At 38.1% G+C, this 22,340-nt stretch overlaps 2 protein-coding genes across 4 annotated transcripts in view; one reads left to right on the top strand and one right to left on the bottom strand.

Annotated features, from left to right (window-relative positions):
* Positions 1–12,692: 12,692 nt before the first annotated feature.
* LOC127957832 (homeobox protein SEBOX-like) lies at positions 12,693–14,462 on the bottom strand. The gene is made up of 3 exons (XM_052556537.1): positions 14,363–14,462; positions 13,882–14,084; positions 12,693–13,789 (listed from the first exon to the last, which is right to left on the bottom strand). The coding sequence occupies exons 1-3, from the start codon at positions 14,460–14,462 to the stop codon at positions 13,136–13,138; spliced, it is 957 nt and encodes a 318-aa protein (XP_052412497.1). The 3' UTR covers positions 12,693–13,135.
* Positions 14,463–17,452: 2,990 nt separating this feature from the next.
* Positions 17,453–22,340, top strand: part of LOC127957828 (uracil-DNA glycosylase-like) — an 11,685-nt gene continuing 6,797 nt past the window's right edge. Inside the window, exons 1-3 of one of the 3 annotated variants that reach the window (XM_052556529.1) lie at positions 17,453–17,701; positions 18,278–18,472; positions 18,560–18,655. In XM_052556529.1, the coding sequence (XP_052412489.1) occupies positions 17,603–17,701; positions 18,278–18,472; positions 18,560–18,655 (390 nt within the window). In that variant the 5' untranslated portion in view covers positions 17,453–17,602. Of the gene's footprint in view, positions 17,702–17,985; positions 18,473–18,559; positions 18,656–22,340 lie in introns of those variants that run through there. The other 2 variants (XM_052556531.1, XM_052556530.1) reach the window with 2 other exon arrangements.

Genomic DNA, 22,340 nt, shown 5'->3' with positions numbered 1-22,340 from the left:
AAGCTTGTGGCAGGGGATACAGGCCATTACGCACTTCAAACCCCCACCACGGACTTGTGACAGCAACATCTCTCTGCTGAATGAGCTGAACACCTTCTTTGCTCACTTTAAGCAAAAACAGCACCACTGCACAGAATAATCCACCTCCTCCCGGCGACCAGGTGATGACACTGACCCCAGACAGTGTGAGGAGATCCTTCAGCAGGATCAATGCAAGCAAAGCTCCGGGTCCTGACAACATCCCTGGGCGTGTACTGAGAGACTGTGCAGCAGAACTCACTGATGTCTTCACAGACATTTTCAACATTTCCCTTAGTCAGGCTGTTGTTCCCACATTTTCAAAACTGACACCATCATTCCAGTTCTGAAAAAGCCATCTCCATCCTGCTTCAATGACTACCATCCTGTTGCACTTACTCCCATCCTCATGAAGTTCTTTGAACGGCTAGTCATACAAGACATCAAGTCTGCCCTCCCCACCTCCCTGGACCCCTTCCAGTTTGCATATCGGACTCATACGTCAGAATGCTGTTCATAGACTTCAGTTCAGCATTCAACACAATCATCCCTCAACAGCTCATTTACAAACTGGTCCAGCTGGGGCTCAACACTTTGCTGTGCAACTGGCTGTTGGACTTTCTGACTGGAAGACCACAGGCAGTACGGGTCAGCAACAACACATCCAGCACCATCAGACTGAACACTGGGGCCCCCCAAGGATGTGTGCTGAGCCCCCTTCTCTTCACTCTGCTGACCCACGACTGCACACCATCACACAACTCCAACCTTTTCATTAAGTTTGTGGATGACACGACTGTGGTGGGTCTCATTAGTGACAAAGATGAGACAAACTACAGGAGCAAGGTGAGCCGCCTGGCCGGATGGTGCAGTGACAACAACCTCTCTCTGAACGTGGAAAAGATGAAGGAGATTGTTGTTGACTTCAGGAGAGCACACACTCAGCACATTCCTCTGACTATCAATGGTGCAACTGTGGAGAGAGTGAGCAGCACCAATTTCCTGGGTATGCACATCACAGAGGACCTCTACTGGACAGAAAACACAGCAGCACTGGCCAAGAAATCACAGCAACGTCTTTACTTTCTCCGCAAACTGAGAAGAGCCAGAGCCCTGCCCCCCATCATGTACACCTTCTACAGAGGCACAATTGAGAGAATCCTGATGAGCTGCATCACTGTGTTGACAGTGTTTTTTCTACTTCCTGTTGGCCTTCTGTAGCTAATCGTAGCTGTTTTTATTTTATTTTTTCTCTAGAATCTTTATCTTACTATCACTCTCTGTTTTTTTTTAAAGTGGTAAAATATAACTTAATTCACACCATATTTCCGATATTTCCGATCAATCTTATCAGATTAACTTTGATCGTTCACTTTTATTTTGTATCCGTGAGTGCAGTACACCTGCAAAGCGTTAGCACTCGTTAGCTTGTCATTAGCGTTTTCTTTTCTCCTCTCCTCTCTCTCACTCCAGTTTTTCACAAGTTCATCAAACAACCGCAGTAAGAATATTTCATCAAGCACGGTGAGTAATGGCTTCTCCTGCTATCGTTATTTGCACCTCTTGCCACATGTACAGTTTATCTATCTCTGTCGCTGATGAGGGATTCACATGTGATAAATGCAGGGAATTAGGCTGACAGAGAAGATTTCAGAATTAGAGACACGCATCCAAACTTTAATTGAGGACAGTAAGAATGTTAGGGCTCTAGATACGGCTTTGGATGCATCTAGCTCAGGGATTCCTGTACATTGTTCGGTTCCGGAAACAGAGCCCCTGCAGCAGGGCAACTGGGTGACGGTGAGGCAGCGTAGTCGTGGGTCAAAACACCGCTCTTCTGTTCAGATCAAAACATTAAACAGGTTCTCCCCACTCAGTGATGCACCCACTGAGAAACCTGATGAAAGTGCTCTAGTTATTGGTGATTCTATTGTACGGAACGTGAATATAGACACCATCCACCATAGTCAAATGTTTACTTGGAGCCAGAGCGCCTGACATCTTGGCAAATTTAAAAGTGCTGGCTAATACTAAACGTAAATACAGTAAGATTGTTATTCATGCCGGCGCAAATGATGTTCGACTTCGCCAGTCGGAGATCACTAAAAATAACTTTAAACAGGTGTGTGAACTTGCAAGCACAATGTCAGACACTGTAATATGCTCTGGTCCCCTCCCTGCTTATCGTGGAGATGAGATTCATAGCAGATTGTCATCACTCAATGGCTGGATGTCTAAGTGGTGCCCACAGAATAACATAGATTTCATAGACAATTGGACGAGCTTTTGGGGCAGACCTGACCTGTTTAAAAGAGATGGTCTTCATCCCTCCTGGGGTGGCGCCACTCTTCTCTCTAGAAATATGAGTATAAATGAGTCCACCCCCCAAGATTACTGTTATAAACACAAAGGGGGAGGAGTTGCTTCAAATTATAACAATGTTTTCAGGATTTCTCAGAGGGCAGGATTCAAGTATAACTCGTTTGAAGTAATGGTGCTTCATTTAACATTATCCAGAGAAACAAATGTTAATGATAAATCCCCTGTTATGTTTATACTGGCTACTGTATACAGGCCACCAGGGCACCAAACAGACTTTATTAAAGAGTTTGGTGATTTTACATCCGAGTTAGTTCTGGCTGCAGATAAAATTTTAATAGTTGGTGATTTTAATATCCATGTCGATAATGAAAAAGATGCATTGGGATCAGCATTTATAGACATTCTGAACTCTGTTGGCGTTAGACAACACGTTTCAGGACCTACTCATTGTCGAAATCATACTCTAGATGTAATACTGTCACATGGAATTGATGTCGATAGTGTTAAAATTATTCAGCCAAGTGATGATATCTCAGATCATTATTTAGTTCTGTGCAAACTTCATATAGCCAAAATTGTAAATTCTACTTCTTGTTACAAGTATGGAAGAACCATCACTTCTACCACAAAAGACTGCTTTTTAAGTTATCTTCCTAATGTATCCAAATTCCTTAGCATATCCAAAACCTCAGAACAACTTGATGATGTAACAGAAACTATGGACTCTCTCTTTTCTAGCACTTTTAAATACAGTTTCTCCTTTACGCTTAATGAAGGTTAAGGAAAACAGTTTGACACCATGGTATATTGAGCATACTCGCACCCTAAAGAGAGCAGCCCGAAAAATGGAGCACAGCTGGAGGAAAACAAAACTAGAGGTATTTTGTATTGCTTGGCGGGAAAGTAACATATCCTACAGAAAAGCATTAAAACTGCTAGATCTGATAACTTTTCTTCTATTTTAGAAGAAAACAAACATAACCCCAGGTATTTATTCAATACAGTGGCTAAATTAACGAAAAATAAAGCCTCAACAAGTGTTGTACTTCTAAAATCGATACTATTAGAGATAAAATCGCAACCATTCAGCCGTCAGCTACAGTATCACAACAGACAGTGCACTATAGACCACCTGAGGAACAGTTCCACTCATTCTCTACTATAGGAGAGGAAGAACTGTATAAACTTGTTAGATCATCTAAGCCAACAACATGTATGTTAGACCCTATACCATCTAAGCTCCTAAAAGAGGTGCTTCCAGAAGTCATAGATCCTCTTCTGACTATTATTAATTCCTCATTGTCACTAGGATATGTCCCCAAAACCTTTCAAACTGGCTTTTATTAAGCCTCTCATCAAAAAACCACAACTTGACCCCAAAGAACTAGTTAATTATAGACCAATCTCGAATCTACCTTTTCTGTCCAAGATACTAGAAAATGTGGTATCCTCACAATTATATTCCTTCTTAGAGAAAAATGGTATATGTGAGGATGTCCAGTCAGGATTTAGACCGTATCATAGTACTGAGACTGCTCTCCTTAGAGTTACAAATGATCTGCTCTTATCATCTGATCGTGGGTGTATCTCTCTATTAGTTTTATTGGATCTTAGTGCTGAGTTTGACACAATTGACCACAACATTCTTTTTCATAGACTTGAAAACTTTGTTGGCATCAGTGGAAGTGCATTAGCATGGTTTAAATCGTACTTATATGACCGCCATCCGTTCGTAGCAGTGAATGAAGATGTATCATATAGATCACAAGTGCAGTATGGAGTACCTCAAGGCTCAGTACTAGGGCCGCTACTCTTCACACTTTATATGTTACCCTTGGGAGATATCATCAGGAAACATGGTGTTAGCTTTCACTGTTATGCTGATGATACCCAGCTCTATATTTCTTTGCGGCCCGGTGAAACACACCAATTTGAAAAACTAATGGAATGCATAGTCGATATAAAAAACTGGATGACGAGTAATTTCTCAAAAAAGTTCAGAAAAAACAGAAGTGTTAATTATAGGACCTAAAAACTCCGCTTGTAATAACCTAGAACACTGCCTAAGACTTGATGGTTGCTCTGTCAATTCTTTGTCATCAGTTGTGCTATTTGATCGCAATCTTTCCTTAGAAAGCCACGTTTCTAGCATTTGCAAAACTGCATTTTTCCATCTCAAAAATATATCTAAATTATGGCCGATGCTCTTAATGTCAAATGCAGAAATGTTAATCCATGCATTTATGACCTCAAGGTTAGATTATTGTAATGCTTTATTGGGTGGTTGTTCTGCATGCTTAGTAAACAAACTACAGCTAGTCCAAAATGTAGCAGCAAGAGTTCTTACTAGAACCAGGAAGTATGACCATATTAGCCCGGTCCTGTCATCGCTGCACTGGCTCCCTATCAAACATTGTATACATTTTAAAATATTGCTTATTACTTATAAAGCCCTGAATGGTTTAGCACCTCAGTATTTGAATGAGCTCCTTTTACATTATACTCCTCTACGTCCGCTACGTTCTCAAAACTCACAATTTGATCATACCTAGAATATCAAAATGAACTGCGGGTGGCAGATCCTTTTCCTATTTGGCGCCTAAACTCTGGAATAACCTACCTAACATTGTTCGGGAGGCAGACACACTCTTGCAGTTTAAATCTAGATTAAAGACCCATCTCTTTAACCTGGCATACACATAAAATACTAATATGCTTTTAATATCCAAATCCGTTAAAGGATTTTTAGGCTGCATTAATTAGGTAAACCGGAAACACTTAACAAAACACCCTATGTACTTGCTACATCATTAGAAGAATGGCATCTACGCTAATATTTGTCTGTTTCTCTCTTGTTCCGAGGTCACCGTGGCCACCAGATCCAGTCTGTGTCCAGATCAGAGGGTCACTGCAGTCACCCGGATCCAGTACATATCCAGACCAGATGGTGGATCAGCACCTAGAAAGGACCTCTATTCCCCTGAAAGACAGCGGAGACCAGGACAACTAGAGCCCCAGGATACAGATTCCCTGTAAAGACCTTGTCTCAGAGGACCACCAGGACAAGACCACAGGAAACAGATGATTCTTCTGCACAATCTGACTTTGCTGCATCCTGGAATTGAACTACTGGTTTTGTCTGATCAGAGGAGAACTGGCCCCCCTAACTGAGCCTGGTTTCTCCCAAGGTTTTTTTCTCCATTCTGTCACCGATGGAGTTTCGATTCCTTGCCGCTGTCACCTCTGGCTTGCTTAGTTGGGGTCACTTCATCTACAGCGATATCGTTGACTTGATTGCAAATAAATGCACAGACACTATTTAACTGAACAGAGATGATGACATCACTGAATTCAATGATGAACTGCCTTTAACTATCATTTTGCATTATTGACACACTGTTTTCCTAATGAATGTTGTTCAGTGCTTTGACGCAATGTATTTTGTTTAAAGCGCTATATAAATAAAGGTGACTTTGACTTTGACTGTGTGGTATGACCGAAATACTCTGCAACGCATAGTGAGAGCAGCTGAGAAGATCATTGGTGTCTCTCTCCCCTCCCTCCACGACATTTATGAAACCCGTCTCACTCGCAAAGCCCTCTACATCGCAGGTGATCCCACCCACCCGTCACACAGCTTCTTCAGTCTGCTGCCATCAGGGAGGAGACTGCGGAGTCTCCAGGCCAGGACCAGCAGACTGAAGGACAGCAACTTCCACCAGGCTGTCAGGAAGCTGAACTTGCTCCCGAACTTGCCCCCACCCCAGTCACTTTGTGCAGCATTGGTCTGCTCACTACCTCATTCACCATGGAACTGATGTCATTCTACTACCTCATCAGTCAGTTAAATAAAATAAGCCCTTTGTCAATTTATCAGACTGAATAAGCTTCTTTTTTGCACTAAAAATCTTTTATCTGCACTGTTTGTTCACTTTACTGATTTGCACTCTATCTGCCATGTGCCTTGCGCTGCTTTATTTAACTTTATTTTAAATTTTATTATGTCATTATTGCATTCCCTTATTGTATAGTTGTTTGTTAAATTTTATATTTGATCTAGATTTTTAGGTTCTACTGTTAATGTTATCTGTATGCACCGGGGGTCTGAGAGTAACACAATTTCAATTCTCTGTATGTATGTACTGTTCATGTGGAAGAATTGGCAATAAAGCAGACTTGACTAGACTTGACTAGACTTGACTTTACAATTTCAATGGAGGGACAGAAAGCTCTAAATCTCTAGCTCTAAATCGGACTAAATCTAAAATATCTTAAACTGTGTTCCGAAGATGAACAGAGGTCTTACGGGTTTCATTAATGACATAATTTTCCTTTTTGGGTGAACTAACCCTTAAGGTATACACACTAATATTTATGTTAGTTTACATTTATGACATTTATGTTATGTTATAGAAACAGAGTAATACATACATTTATTTGTTTAGCAAATGCTGTTATCCAAAGTGACATGCAAATGAGCAGTACAACAAGTGATTCATCATAAAGAGCAAATAAACATGAGAAGTGCTCATAATGCAAAGTTTCAGAGATTTAGAAAGGTTTTCTTTCTCAGTAGGATGCAGTTAAGTGCTTAAGTTTTCAGATGTCACTTGAATGTTGTCAGGGATTCTGGATGGGCTTAAGAAGATCATTTTCACAGCAAGGAAGAGTGAATGAGAACATTCTGGAAAGTGGTTTAAAAAAAGTGTTCTAAGAGCATGCATCAATTTATTGAATTTGATGCAAGCTGCAACTGGTAACCAGTACACAGAGATAAAGAGAGGTGTGAAGTTTTGTGAGTTTTTATGTTTCAGCCACCTTTTAATTTTACTCAACTACATTTCATAATTAAAACTCCGATACTTTCTCCCCGAAACAGATGAGATGGTCCTCACTGCAGAATGCAAGTTCCAGGGTGCACGGTTGGATCCAGATCCAGCTCCTTCCACCGCCTTAACCCACCCATATACTGTACACCCCTAAACCTACCAATCTCCAACCTCTAGATGTGGATCAAACCACACCTCCTCGATTTTGTGTTCTGCAGTGAGGTGCTACTTAAGCATATTCATTACTTACTACAAAACAGTCAGAGGTCAAAAGGAACACGGACTGAAGGAAAGCAGGTTTGACAAATCAGTGGTCTGGAGTTTTCAAATTAGACTTCTAAAAAACACCTTTGCTCATATGCAAACAAGTGCGCGCACAACCCTGGACAATTCATTTTCCACTCAAAATGAGTCTGGGGTGTGCGATATAGCATCGTCTGCAATAATATGGTAAGTGTTGTTGAAATGATGTGCGATCTGACACTATCAATTAGGCTATATCACTGTGGGATTAGATCTCTGCCACAATTCTGCATTTTGCACTTGCGCGAACTGAGTTTTGTGGAGAAAATATTTGTCCCTCAAAGAAGAAAGTATTCAAAACTAATGCAATACTAGAAATTGCAAAGTTAATGCATAACCAAAGGACAGCAAAAAGCTCAGTGTGTCAGCAGGGTCAGTCAAAAACATGTGTATAAGAAAAGATGCATGTTAAAGGAAAAATTCACCAAAAATGAAAATTAATCCAAGATTTACTCACCCTCAGGGCATCCTAGGCCTGTCTGACATTCCTCTTTCAGACAAATACATTCGGAGTTATATTCAACATTGTCCTGCCTGTTCCAAATTGTAATATTGCAGTGAATGGTGCCCTTGTTTGTGAATCCGGAAAAATAGTATCCATCCATCCATCCATCATAAAAGTACTCCACACAGTTCCAGGGTGTATATAATCTAATTATCATGGTGTTAAATCTCCCTGGACCTTGTGTTGCGCCTTTCATTACACCTACTTCATATGCTCAACCACGTTGTTGTGAAAGTGCCTGCTTGAGCAACCAGAAGCTGTACATTACAGTTTATAAAGTTTTAAGAAACTACATAATTGTTATACCAACACATTGTTTCGCTTCAGAAGGCCTTTAAGTCAAGTCAAGTCACCTTTATTTATATAGCGCTTTAAACAAAATGCATTGCGTCAAAGCAACTGAACAATATTCATAAGGAAAACAGTGTGTCAATAATGCAAAATGTTAAAGGCAATAGTTAAAGGCAGTTCATCATTGAATTCAGTGATGTCATCTCTGTTCAGTTAAATAGTGTCTGTGGATTTATTTGCAATCAAGTAAACGATATCGCTGTAGATGAAGTGACCCCAACTAAGCAAGCCAGAGGCAAAAGCGGCAAGGACACGAAACTCCATCGATGACAGAATGGAGAGAAAAAACCTTGGGAGAAACCAGGCTCAGTTGGGGGGCCAGTTCTCCTCTGACCAGACGAAACCAGCAGTTCAATTCCAGGCTGCAACAAAGTCAGATTGTGCAGAATAATCATCTGTTTCCTGCGGTCTTGTCCTGGTGCTCCTCTGAGACAAGGTCTTTACAGGGGATCTGTATCTGGGACTCTAGTTGTCCTGGTCTCCGCTGTCTTTCAGGGGAGTAGAGGTCCTTTCTAGGTGCTGATCCACCATCTGGTCTGGATACGTACTGGATCTGGGTGACTGCAGTGACCCTCTGATCTGGATACAGACTGGATCTGGTGGCTACAGTGACCTCGGAATAAGAGAGAAACAGACAAATATTAGCGTAGATGCCATACTTCTAGTGATGTAGCAAACAGGGTGTTATGGGAAGTGTTCCCGGTTCCGGTTTACCTAATTAATGCAGCCTAAAAATCCTTTAACGGATTTGGATATTAAAAGCATATTCATATGTTATGTGTAAGCCAGGTTAAAGAGATGGGTCTAGATTTAAACTGCAAGAGTGTGTCTACACACTAGAGTTGTGTGGAGTAGTTTTATGATGGATGTATGGATACTTTTTTTTTCAGATTCAGAAACAAGGGCACCATTCACTGCAATTATACAGATTGGAACAGTCAGGACAGTGTCGAAGATAACTCTGAACGTGTTCATCTGAAAGAGGAATGTCAAAGAAGTTTATTAAAAAAAAAAAAAAAGTTGAGAGTGACTCTTGAAGGACCAGAAGAATCTGGCAGTAAGTTTTGGGATTTCATTTTTAGTCCATCTCGAGGTTATATCTGTAGAAGATGACCTGCTTAATAATTATGCAAAACTGAACATAAACAATTGTTCATGAAACAATTATCGGTTATAAGTAACTAAATACAAGATTAATGGTAGTTATTAAGATTGATGTTGTTTGGAATTGGTAAATGAAGAAAAAAAAAATACATAATCAGACTATCAAATAGCATAATAATTATGCATGCACTGTATTTTCCCTCTTCCACTGTTATCATTAATGCAAGGAATGTTGTGAATGGTTGTCAAGGCAGCCAATCAGAATTTAGTAGCCTCATCTCTGATTGGCTGGAATTATGACATATTGTAACACTGGGTTGTGTTGAGCATTTAGAGAGCACTGAAGGCAGGCATTAAGGGAGCAAGCTAGTGAAACATTGCATGCACAAAAGAGAAGGTCTGCACACATCCAAAAACTTATTTAAAATCCAAAATTAATAAATTTATTTATAAAATGAATGCGCTCTAAATACTTTTTTCTTTGCTAGATAAACATTTTCTCAACAAAACTCAGATCACACGTATGCAAAATGCACTTGTGTGTGCTCAAAATATGATCTTTTGCACACAGAATTGTGGCAGAGATCTAACCCCAAATATCACCAAATCAATCACAGAGTGCAAGCACGTTGATTTATTAGTCTATTAAAACTCAAAATTCCAGACATTCTAAATTGTAGATGGCCAAAAAATGCTTCTGTATGCCTTTTATATTTATATAATTTAATATAGTTAACTTAATCTATATCACACAAAGAATACAGTTTTTTTTTTTTTTGCAGATATCAACATGAACATATTTAATAATAATTTTATACAAGTTAAGTAAAGCAATAAGTGACTTACATTGTTGACATAATATTGCTTGTTTTTGCTCAATTTTGCTAATGAAAATAGTTCCAAACAAAAATCGCAGCACTGTTTTGCGTCTTTGAGCAATGGATGGTGTTTACTTATTGAATGAATCAGCTTTTGGACCAATTTGGTTGAATAACTGGTTCACTTATTAAGACAGTCAAATGCTTTGTTTCTGAATTAATCAGTCGTTTGAATGAACTGGTTGAATCTCAGTGACTCACTCATTCACAGTCACTTTGTTTTTAACAATTTTGACTTTTCAGTGCGAAGCAGAATAACACACAGAGCGTCTGAACTGAACAGTTTTTTTTGTTGTTGATTGATTCTGAACTGATTCTGTGCTAATGTTATGACCGCGGGTTAACTGAAGGCTTGAATCAAGGGCAATCATCGCAAATTACATCAATACGTTGAGCGCAAAAGAATCGGTGGACCGTTTTCTTCAACTGGTTTACTGAATCAAACTGTCCAAATAAACTACTGGTGATCCAAAAACCGATGCAACCGGTTCATGACTCGAGAATGAGTCAATATTTCGTTAAGATCTCTCTGACTAAATCTAAAATATCTTAAACTGTGTTCCGAAGATGAACAGAGGTCTCACGGGTTTGGAACGACATGAGGGTGAGTTATTAATGACATAATTTAGATTTTTGGGTGAACTAACCCTTTAAGATCCTACCTGTCCGATCATTATCACCTTTTCTATTTACATGGGGAATCATCTTAATTATCATGAGTAAAGTATGGAGTGCTGCAAGGATCTGTCCTAGGCCCTCTGCTATTTTCAATAAACATGTTGCCCCTTGGTAAAATTATTAGAAAATACAGGATTAGTTTCCTTTGTTGTGCTGATGATATTCAGTCCAGATAAAACTTCTAAATTATCTAAGCAATTTTAATCTCTTTCTGCTTCTCTGTTTCTGCCATGGGACTTGAATCCTGAGGCAAATTACACAATCTTCAGTCTGAATCCATCCTGTATGAAGATCTGAGATAACTGAACTCCTGAGAATAGATTATGCCAACCCCCCCAGAAGGCCTTAGATGATGCTAAATTTAATTCGCAATCGCAGAGTTTATTCACAACATATAGTCATTGCAGTTAAGAGTGTTCACTGTCTGTTTGATTATATATAATTTGTAATTAACTGCATGATTCTTACTGTACCTTTTTGACATAGTCACCACTAATAATCTACTCCTAAATGTAGAAACTTAATATTTTCTGTAAAGCTGCTTTGCAACAATTGGTATCGTGAAAAGCACTATACAAATAAACTTTAATTGAAATGAATCGAACTGAGAGCAAGACTCGGATGAATGACCACTTCTGAAATCAGACTGGTTGCTGTCGAGGAGGTTGTTCTGTGTGAGAAAGCCAGAAACTTGGTTGAACACAGCTCGTTCAGGTGTTTTTTGCAATGAAATGAAGGGAAATCAGTCTGTAGTTCTCTAAAAAAAAGATGGTTTAAGAGTGGGCTTCTTAAGTAGTGGGGTAATACGAGCCTGTCTAAATGCTAAGGGGAAACACCAGTGTGAGGGGATATGTTAATTGAGTGAGTGCAGTTACAACTAGAGGAGAAATGGCTTGAAGGAGTTAAAGAATTATACAGACAGTTAGAGAGGTAGATAGATAGATCACCTAACATTGTGTATTGATCAGCCTGTATATGATTATTATTATATTTCCTGTTTTGTTTCTAACAAAATAAGCACTTATCCCTTCAATATCATCCCCTGGATTAAAGGATGTAGTTACATCAGGAACACACACATACAAGCTGACACACAAAACAGAGTATGACTGTAGATTTGACACTCGGATTATGAGAATTTATTATATTTTATTTGAAGATTATTTTGCTGTGGAGATGATTATGATACATAAAGATCAGTGTCCAGTAGGTCAGTGGAAACCTGGGAGGTCCCTGCTATTTTCACCATAATTACTTCGATAGTAATATTCTGTTTGGATCTTCAAATCCAAATGTAATCTAAGACCCATAAGCTGATAAAACATGAGCCCTGAGGTTTTAAATTGTTTTTATCTTTCATTTATTGTTTTGTTTTTCTATTTATTGTATATTCTCAGGTTTTGTTTTTGTTCTGGTGAGGTGTAATTTAGATTTCATTACCATATCCTGCTACTGCAACACATTTTATATTATATAGGATTGTTCCATATTAAAACCCCCAATGCTTTTGATGTTATGAATAAAAGATTAGTTGAAACTGATTTGTGTATTAGTACATTTGTGTATTAGTTAATAGTTCTTTTGCAAAAAAAAAATAAGATGCTTTCTTATGGAAAATTGGTATTGTCTAATTCTTTTTGATACAAATGTAATGCCACACATGACGTTTTTTTTTTATTAGAAAGATACCTTTAATCGGGTAAATAATTTTGATTGTGTAAACCATGAATGTAAATAAATAGATTATTTAGTGATTAATTTACATAAATATCAATGCACACCATGTGAATATCTTACTAAAAAGAGAATACAGAGGAAACTTTTCCCTTCACACCCACCGAAAGACATACTCTCCAAAACCAAAATTATGTTATTAAATCAAAAACGGATAAGGAAACAACCTTTTTTGTTGTTGTTGTAGCAGGTGACAGACTATAACAATAATAGCAACATTTTCACAATCTATTTGGACAACCCTTAACTAGAGTTTTATGATATCAAAAAAAAAGGAAGGAAGGAAGGAAGGTAACATGTTTTATTAACACATATTACCTACCTTAATGACACGTCAATTGGTTCCTCAGAGAGATTATTTTACAATAGTGTTTATGTAACAATAAATAAAGTGTAAGCTATTAACTACTGTATTAGTAGTCTTCCAGATTGGTAACTACAGCTGCTTTGTATATGAGGTCAGAGATATCTCCCAATGAGGTCTGAGGGTAATGTGCCAGAGCTTGTCTCTGTAGTGCGTCCTCCAAACTGGTTTGATGTGTAGGAATCATTTGGTCCACAGACATGGAAGAATATATGGCCTGATTGGCAGTACAGTAAGACAACTTATGTCCAGAAAAACTGTCAGGGTGAGATGAAAAGCAGTTAATCTGCCAGTGACTGCTTGACTGGTTTTGGAATGAATATTGAGCCAACCTGTCTGATGGGCAATTGGAAAAAGATGACACTCCAGGTGTTTCAGAGTGTCTGTTGGCCCACTGTAGAACTCCAGGTAGGTCTGGAGAAATGTCTGGACGGGGTGGCATTGGATGCGGAAGGTTTTGAGACCAGGGACTCAGAACTGGTCTAAGGCTTTCCTGATGGTGACGCAGGCCTCTGTTGGCCTCTGGTCTTTCTCTTTGTTCTGGAAAGCCAGAATTTTGTTCTGGGTTTAAATCAAGATGGGTCGCTGGAAAAGCTGCTACAGGTATAGAGTTAGAACTCACTTCCCTGCCTGGACTTCTCCTAACTGATGTAGTCAGCTTCTTGCTTTTCATACATCGAGCTCGTCTGTTTTGGAACCACACCTGCAAAGGAATAGGAATAAATGTAAGGAATAAAATGTAAAATCAAGACAAAATAATATAATAAAAATACATTTATTTTCTAGTCTTATTACCTGAATTTTGCTTTCTGGAAGTAATGTGAGTGCAGCCAGTCGTTCTCGCATAGTGATGTCTGGATATGGCGTAATCATGAAAGCGCGCTCTAATTCTGACAATTGAGCGCGGCTAAAAATCGTCCTCTTTCTTTTTCTTTGCCCTTCAGCATGGTAGGTTTTTTCGAGTTCAGGAGAAGACAACGAATGCTTAGTTGTTACACCTAAAGATCAAAGTTAGAAAAATGCTGTCAGAAAATACACACACAGTGGGAATAGGATCGACTAAATATCGACTAGAATAGTAAAAAAATGTTTTACAAGATTTTTTTGTCGTAAATGTTCTTATATAGAACGTGCATTTTAGATTCGTTTTTAAAATATAAATAGGCGAAAATAAAAATAAGAACAATTGATAATAAAAAACGAATGAGAATTCCATTATCCAACGTAGCCTAAATCAATCCAAAATGCGTAATGTGTTCAAACGTTATATTCTCACCTGTAATTTGGACCATGTTTGTGTTGAAGATAAAATCTCTTTCTGTCTCCACGCTTATTTTTTGAACCAAATCGAACGATTGATCATAAAATAATGCCATAGTCCTTAATTCTAAAACAGAAGTTTAGTGAAGCGCGCTCTCTCCCGAATCTCCAGTCCTGACCCAAGTCCAACGCTGATGGGTTTCATAGAGCATTTAAACCCACCTACTTTATACTCTTCCCTTTTCACACCCATACGCTCATATCGCACTTCAAGGTGTCGTCGCTGGCACAGCGACAGTTTAAATAATAGAATAATAATAATAAAACTTTGATCCCCCACCCGCACTAAGATAATCCTTCTACATGTCTGGCAACTTCGTATAGCCATCTCCTATATCTGCCGCGTCGACGGGAAAGCAGAGATTCAGATTCTGTCTGATGGGCGCAGCTGTCTATCACAGATCTTTTATCAGGCAAATAACCACATACTTCACCTGCCTGTTTCTGTCTCACATGAAAGGATGTCGAAGATTTGTTCACAGAAAAAGTTGAAGGTGTTCGATCAAGTTGTTTCAATGCACGTTTATATAAATATTATATAAAATTAAATTAAATTAATACAATTATGTGGAACATTTTAAATAATTACGCGTTAGCAACGTGAAGTAGCCTAAACAAAGCAATTGGCTATAAAACAGCGTACAAAATAAGAGATCACTTAAATTCTTGAAGATGAACACCTATAATAAAACGGGAATAATTTGTGGGGGGAAAAAGTGATTTCTGCTAAATTTATCTTCATCAATCATTAAGTTCAAATTCGAAATTAAGTTCAAAATGATTAAAATCTATCTATCTATCTATCTATCTATCTATCTATCTATCTATCTATCTATCTATCTATCTATCTATCTATCTATCTATCTATCTATCTATCTATCTATCTATCTATCTATCTTACAGTACCTATTCTTGATGCGATTTGTAATATCCAGGGACATATTATTATCTGGATGATATTACTTGTTCGGATTAAGAGCAGTGTAGCCTACGACGAATGAACAGTAATCTAAACCAGAGATTACTTTAATAATCTGTGCGTTTTTTAACTTTGTCGGCATGAGGCTCCATCACTTTCAGGTCAAAATTCTTTTTTTTTTTTTTAAACCACCTTAATTTAGGCTAATATGTCTATGTGCGACATTTTGTGTAAAGATGATCTCTTTCCGATAATTTCAATTAAATTCTGACCCCTTCTGTTATATAATTTAGTCCAATACATGTAGAATACACATAGGCCATTTCAGACGCTTCGATATCAAAAGCCTATTGACAGCGACAAGTACAGCCTATTAGGCTGCTGAAACACAAACACACCAGGCAAATGAACTATCGGATAGGCTACTGAAGGACAACATCAGAAAGGGCCAGCACGAGGACGTCAGCTCTGAAAGAAGCTTTTTTATTTGTATTTTTTCAGAGGATAAAACAGCACCACCAACAACAATACAGACACCTAAACGCATAAAATGCACTCAAATGTTTCGTTAAGAACTGAATAATTTTGAAGTGTTTTATTCAAGTTAAGCGTTCAATCTTGGGGTGTTTTTTATTTTTGTTTGTTTGTTTAACACATTTATACCTTCAACATTGCCCTCTGATTATTGCTCCTCGCTTTACTGTTTTTCTTCTATAAGGGACTGCCTGTTTTATGTATTTGTATCTTTTTTTTTTTTTTCTTAAATTTTTACAGAAGGAAATTAGCCTATTTAAACCACACCTGAATTATAAATAGCCTGTAGAATATCAAACCAAGTGGCTTGAGTAGTCTACGCTACACATTTTTTTTAGATGTAAAGATTAATCTTTAATTATTTTAATGAGTTATAATTGTAGTCTTTTATTTTCTAACAACATCTGTTATAACAGAAGTGCTAAATAATTTTCATTTCCGCTTTGAACACTAAGCTATCTATTTTTGTTCCATTTTAAATTTGTGTGAAAAAGCCTATTTTTGGTAGCCTTACCGTCGTTCAAAATAGTAAAACTTTTTCTTCTGTATGTGCTGCTCAATATGTGGAAAACAATGGGAGTGAACAAGAATGTAAATGTTTTGTGTGTGTGAGGGAAAAAAAAGTATATGTTAGCCTACAACTTCAATAGGCCTGTATGGTATTCCGTGGCAGAATATGTTATATGTGTTTAATCATACTCACAGAATTTTGACAATTATGATCACATTTGAGAAAACAATTAAACTATGTTGGGAGATATGAAGATCATTTGGTTACGGGTTTTGCTGATGTTTGTTTCACCAGTGACCACACAGTGTCGCTGTGGTTATAGTTACATGTCTCTCTTTTACTTTTCATACGATATTGTCTTGTGTCCATTGTAGGGTTCTTTCACGGTGCAGCGCTATCTCTCTTCCCTTTTCTTCGTTATTAGATATCTCTTTCCTATTTGGTTGTGCTATTCTCTCTTATCAAATAAATTATAATCATAATTATTAGGCTATATTAATAATAGTAACATATATAAAAAAGATACAGAACAAAATTAAAGGTGCAAAAACATGATAACCATCCAACATCATGCTAACTTTTTATTATTATTATTTATGCCAAAATCAACTTAGGCTACATTATACTAACTACACCGATTTAGGCTTACAATAAGAGCAACATAAATAAAAAATAATACAAAAGCTAGAAAAATAATTATATTAGGCTAAACATTAAACTTCGTTTTTGACATTTTATTTATTTATTTATTTATTTATTATTTTGTGCCCATTGTGGACATATTTATTGTCTACCAAAAGAGCTGATTCTCACCTTAAAATGTGCAGTTTTGTATATACCAAGAGCAAACTGAATATAAGAGTTTGAGTTGCAATAAATAAAAATATTAGAAATTTTATTCAGATTTCCCCCCTGAGAGGAACATAACTAGGTAGGTTCCACATGTTTTGGCAAACAACTTAAAAAAAAAAAGAAAAGTTCAATCGTCACAGAGCTTTTTCCATCTATATTTAACATAAAGTGTGCAGTCACAAAAGTAACATTTAAGATTTCAGTGTAACAACCATTATCTTGTCACATGTTCCGCCCTCACGTAATCTACGTCACAGACGTCCAGCTGGCGGGAGTGTAGTGTAGTGCACAGCAGCCCTTCAAACACTATCACGCGTCTATACCCAGAGTATCGTTCTTTTAAAGTTTGTTTCGTTTAAATAATCATTTTATTTGTGGAAATGATTGGACAGAAAAGTATCACCTCGTTTTTTTCGCCAGTATCCAAAAAAAGAAATCTGAATGAGATACTTACATGCCTAGGGGATGCAACAGAACATGTGAGTAAAATAGGCTTTATTCTGACGTGACTGGATATGCCTACACATTTCGCTGGAATTATGAATGAAAGTGGCTGTGTTTTATTTATCAGTTGAACATGTTGTCATTTATTTAGCAAAATAGAATAGTCTCTAAATGAAACCTCGCTATTTTATCATTCCCGCTAAAATTTACACATTTCCGGAAGTAGTTTTACGTCACTTGCCTAAACAAACTACTAGTGTAGAGTGCGGATTATTTCAAACAACTTAGTGCGAAAATGTGTTGAGTCCGTGAAAACGAAATAATTTAACGTCCATTTCACTTCTGTTAGTTTAACTTGGTTGTATTTAAGTTAACTAAGATTCTTGAATTATGACCACGAATGCAGCACGTGGTAAATCGCTAAATATTATCGTATCATTTGCATGTAATTTACGCTATAAATTGTCCATCACAACTCCGATGCATTTTGAGAAAACATCCTATAAGCAATGTTTTCCATAGCTTGCCTTAGGTTTTTAAATGTACAAATGTCAGGTATTTTTGTCAAACGAACACTGAGTTCAACCAAATATATTAAAATATTGTCCCAGGAGAAAAAACTAAAGTTGGAGCGCGACGATGTTACATCCCCACTGTCCCTGAGTCCTGAGCAACTTGAACGGATATCCAAAAACAAGAAGGCGGCTCTGGAAAGGCTCGCTGCAAACCAAGCTGAACCAAACGGGATTGGAGAGAGCTGGATGAAAGCGCTCAGCGCAGAATTCGGAAAGCCCTACTTTAAATTAGTAAGTAACTATCTAACACATGAAGAACTGATTTAATTTCCAACTTTCTGAAATGAAGAGTAATACAATAGTGTTTAACTTTCACAGTTAATGTCTTTTGTTGCTGAGGAGAGGCAAAAACACACCATCTATCCACCTGAAAATGAAGTTTTTACCTGGACACAAACATGTGACATAAAAGATGTAAGTTGGGTGTCATGTTCATATGTTAGGCAGGTCAAAATGATTGGTTGTTTTCTGGCCTATTATCCCTGACCACAAAGCCAATAGCTCTTAATTTATTTTTATTTTTTTGACCGATTACATTACAATTAAGATGGTTGTTCAGGAGCATAACTTGCACACAATGCTTGTGTTCTTACTTTTACTTGTAAAGACCCCATGATATAAAGTTTTGTTATTTTTTTATGTTTATTAGCATATTAGAAAATGTCTGTAAGATGTTTATGATTTAGAATGTATGTAAAAACTAAAAAGAATAAATCAGCTTAACAATTCCAAATGACATGCTTAAAGGGTTAGTTCGCCCAAAAATGAAAATTATGTCATTAATAACTATTATGCTGTTCCAAACATGTAAGACCTCCTTTTATCTTCGGAACACAGTTTAAGATATTTTCGATTTAGTCCCAGAGCTCTCAGTCCCTCCATTGAAGCTGTGTGTACGGTATTGAGAATGACAAGTTGTCGTCATAGCACAAAGCCCCTCCCTCGATATCACAGTATCCGCCACATTGGAAGGATACCGGCGGCGAAATAGGATTGTTTAAATGTGTTGTTAAGAGGAGGTTCTCGCAATTCTGCACTGTTTTACCATGCCTGGAAGTTACTGCTGCGTTAAAAACTGCTGCAGTACCCCACACGATACATATGGAAAACATAGGAACGATGGAATACAGTTTTTTTTAGGTTACACCAAGCGCAAAACAGCGGTATTTGGAGAAGCTCTCAAGCATACAAAATATCGACCCATACGAGCTCCCTGCAGCAGCACAGAGACCTGGACCATTTACCTCCATGCACACATATGGACATTGGGAATTATATATTTTTTTGGTTTACGTTACTACACAATGCAGGAGTTTAAAAGTCACAAGTCTTTGGAAAGTTACGAGGCTTTCTGCTGTGGCTGGGTCCATTTACAGCAGGTGAAGAAAACAGTGTTGTACTGGCCAAAGTAAGTTTATTCAGATGCGTTTTAGCATATTGTAATTACATTGCATTTAGAATGCACTTCTTGACCAAAATGGCAAAGTAATTAACTGCGAATGAACACTAGATTGTAACGAGATGTTCAATGTATACAAACGTTTCCAACATATTTTGATGTAGGCTAAAGCTGTGTATGTTTAGTTATAATTTGATTTTAACCCAATGACACATACTGTCCCAGGTTTTTTTTGTTGGGGGCTGCAAAGTGGACAAACCAGTTCTGGGTTAGCTAGGGTAGTTAAATGTGTGATTGCGAGATGTAAATGTCCGGGTTAGATTAAGCCATTAACAGCGTGAATGCAAAGTGACTTACATCATAAACAATATAATTCCCAATGTCCATATGTGTGCACTGAGGTAAATTGTTTAGGTCTCTGTGCCGCTGCAGGGAGCTGCCTGAGAGCTTCTCCAAACACCGCTGTTTTGCGCTTGGTGTGAGCTTGTTCCTGTAAGGTCCCCTTTCTTTCGCCTTATGTTTTTGCATTGCTTTACTTTCTTTTCTTTCGCGTATTCGTAGATCCGTCTCGATCTGTTCCGCTGACAAAATAAATGCGCAAAAATGAAAGCGCTCTGAAATGTTTAGTCGCGCCTCTGTGAAGTTCTGAAGGCATTGCCCCTGGCAACAGATAGCATATCCTTCCATCAGGGCCGACTGGCTCAGACCCCTCCCATATCAACCCAAATCGGCACGTGACTCCTCATTCTCAATACTGTCCATTTCCAGAAAGGTAAGAAAAACATCATCAAAGTATTCCATGTGACATCAGAGGGTCGCTTAGAATTTTTTGAAGCATCGAAAATGCATTTTGGTCCAAAAATAGCAAAAACAACGACTTTATTCAGCATTGTCTTCTCTTCCATGTCTGTTGTGAGAGTTCAAATCAAAGCAGTCTGGATATCCGGTTCATGAACGAATCATTCAGTTCCCCAAATCGAACTGAATCGTTTTAAACGGTTCGCATCTCTAATACGCATTAATCCACAAATGACTTAAGCTGTTAACTTTTTTAATGTGGCTGACACTCCCTCTGAGTACAAACAAACCAATATCCCGGAGTAATTCATGTACTCAAACAGTACATTGACTGAACTGCTGTGAAGAGAGAACTGAAGATGAACGCCGAGCCGAGCCAGATAACGAACAAAACATTGACTCGTTCACGAGTCAAGAACTGTTTCTGTCAGATGCGTCCGATTCGTGAACCGAGGAGCTGATGATACTGCGCATGTGTGATTCAGCATGAAGCAGACCGACACACAGAGCGTCTGAACTGAACTGATTCTTTTGGTGATTGATTCTGAACTGATTCTATGCTAGTGTTATGAGCGCGGTTGAACCGAAGGCTTGAATCAAGGGCAGTCATCGCAAATGACGCCATTACGTTGAGCGCAAAAGAACCTGTGAACTATTTTCTTCAACCGGTTTATTGAATCGAACTGTCCGAAAGAACTACTGGTGATCCAAACAACGATGCAACCGGTTCTTCACTCGTGAGCGAGTCAGTCTATTGGGGCTGGCTCGGCTCGGTGTTCATCTTCACAGCAGTTCAGTCAGTGTACTGTTTGAGTGGATGCGTTACTCCGGGATATTGGTTTGTTTGAACTCAGAGGGAGTGTCAGCCACATTAAAAAAAAAAGTTAACATCTTAAGTCATTTGTGGATTAATGGGTATTAGAGATGCGAACCGTTTAAAACGATTCAGTTCGATTTGGTGAACTGAATGATTAGTTCATGAACCGGATATCCAGACTGCTTTGATTTGAACTCTCTCTCACAACAGACACGGACGAGAAGAAAATGCTGAATAAAGTCGTCGTTTTTGCTATTTTTGGACCAAAATGTATTTTCGATGCTTCAAAAAATTCCAACGGACCCTCTGATGTCACATGGACTACTTTGATGATGTTTTTCTTACCTTTCTGGACATGGACAGTATACCGTACACACAGCTTCAATGGAGGGACTGAGAGCTCTCGGGCTAAATCTAAAATATCTTAAACTGTGTTCCGAAGATAAAGGGAGGTCTTACATGTTTGGAACAGCATAAGGGTGAGTTATTAATGACATAATTTTCATTTTTGGGTGAACTAACCCTTTAAGGTGATAGGTCACCCTAAAATGGAATGGAATTATTTGCTTACTCTCATATTGTTTCAAACCTGCACTGACTTTTGAGAAACATAAAAGAAGATCTGCTGAAGAGAGTAATACAGGTTTGGAACAACTTAAAGGTATAGTTTACCCCCAAAATGAAAATTGTCATGAATTACTCCCCTTCATGTTGTTCCACTTCCAACCCCTAAGACCTTCGTTCATCTTCGGAACACAAATTAAGATATTTTTGATGAAATCTGAGAGCTCTCTTAACCCTCCCATAGACAGCAACACAACTGAAATGTTCCCAGTCCCAGAAACATAGCAAGGATATTGGGAAAACAGCCCATGGGACATCAGTGGCTCAACTTCAATTTGTGAAGCTACAAAAAAACTAAAATAACTTTAACAATTCTTCTCCCCCAGTTACCCTCTTCGGCCATTTTGGAGAGTACCATGACACTTGTGCTCACTTTCCTCAGAACACAATCAACACAATTCAGTGTTGTTTACTTTCAGGAAAAAACAAGCATGCTGAATGTAAACAACGCTGATTACAAA

The sequence above is a fragment of the Carassius gibelio genome, chromosome B5 (genome assembly GCF_023724105.1).
Source record: "Carassius gibelio isolate Cgi1373 ecotype wild population from Czech Republic chromosome B5, carGib1.2-hapl.c, whole genome shotgun sequence".
NCBI lineage: Eukaryota > Metazoa > Chordata > Actinopteri > Cypriniformes > Cyprinidae > Carassius > Carassius gibelio.
The sequence above is the reverse complement of the archived record's forward strand: the minus strand, read 5'-3'. Positions and strand labels throughout refer to the sequence as shown.

Bases quoted from the DNA above. Each gene is read 5' to 3' on its own strand.
- LOC127957832 (XM_052556537.1), bottom strand. From the start codon at position 14,462: ATGGCATTATTTTATGATCAATCGTTCGATTTGGTTCAAAAAATAAGC. The intron at 14,085-14,362 runs GTGAGAATATAA...TTTGATCTTTAG, and splicing joins AAACATGGTCCAAATTACAG to GTGTAACAACTAAGCATTCG. The intron at 13,790-13,881 runs GTAATAAGACTA...ATTCCTTTGCAG, and splicing joins TTCCAGAAAGCAAAATTCAG to GTGTGGTTCCAAAACAGACG.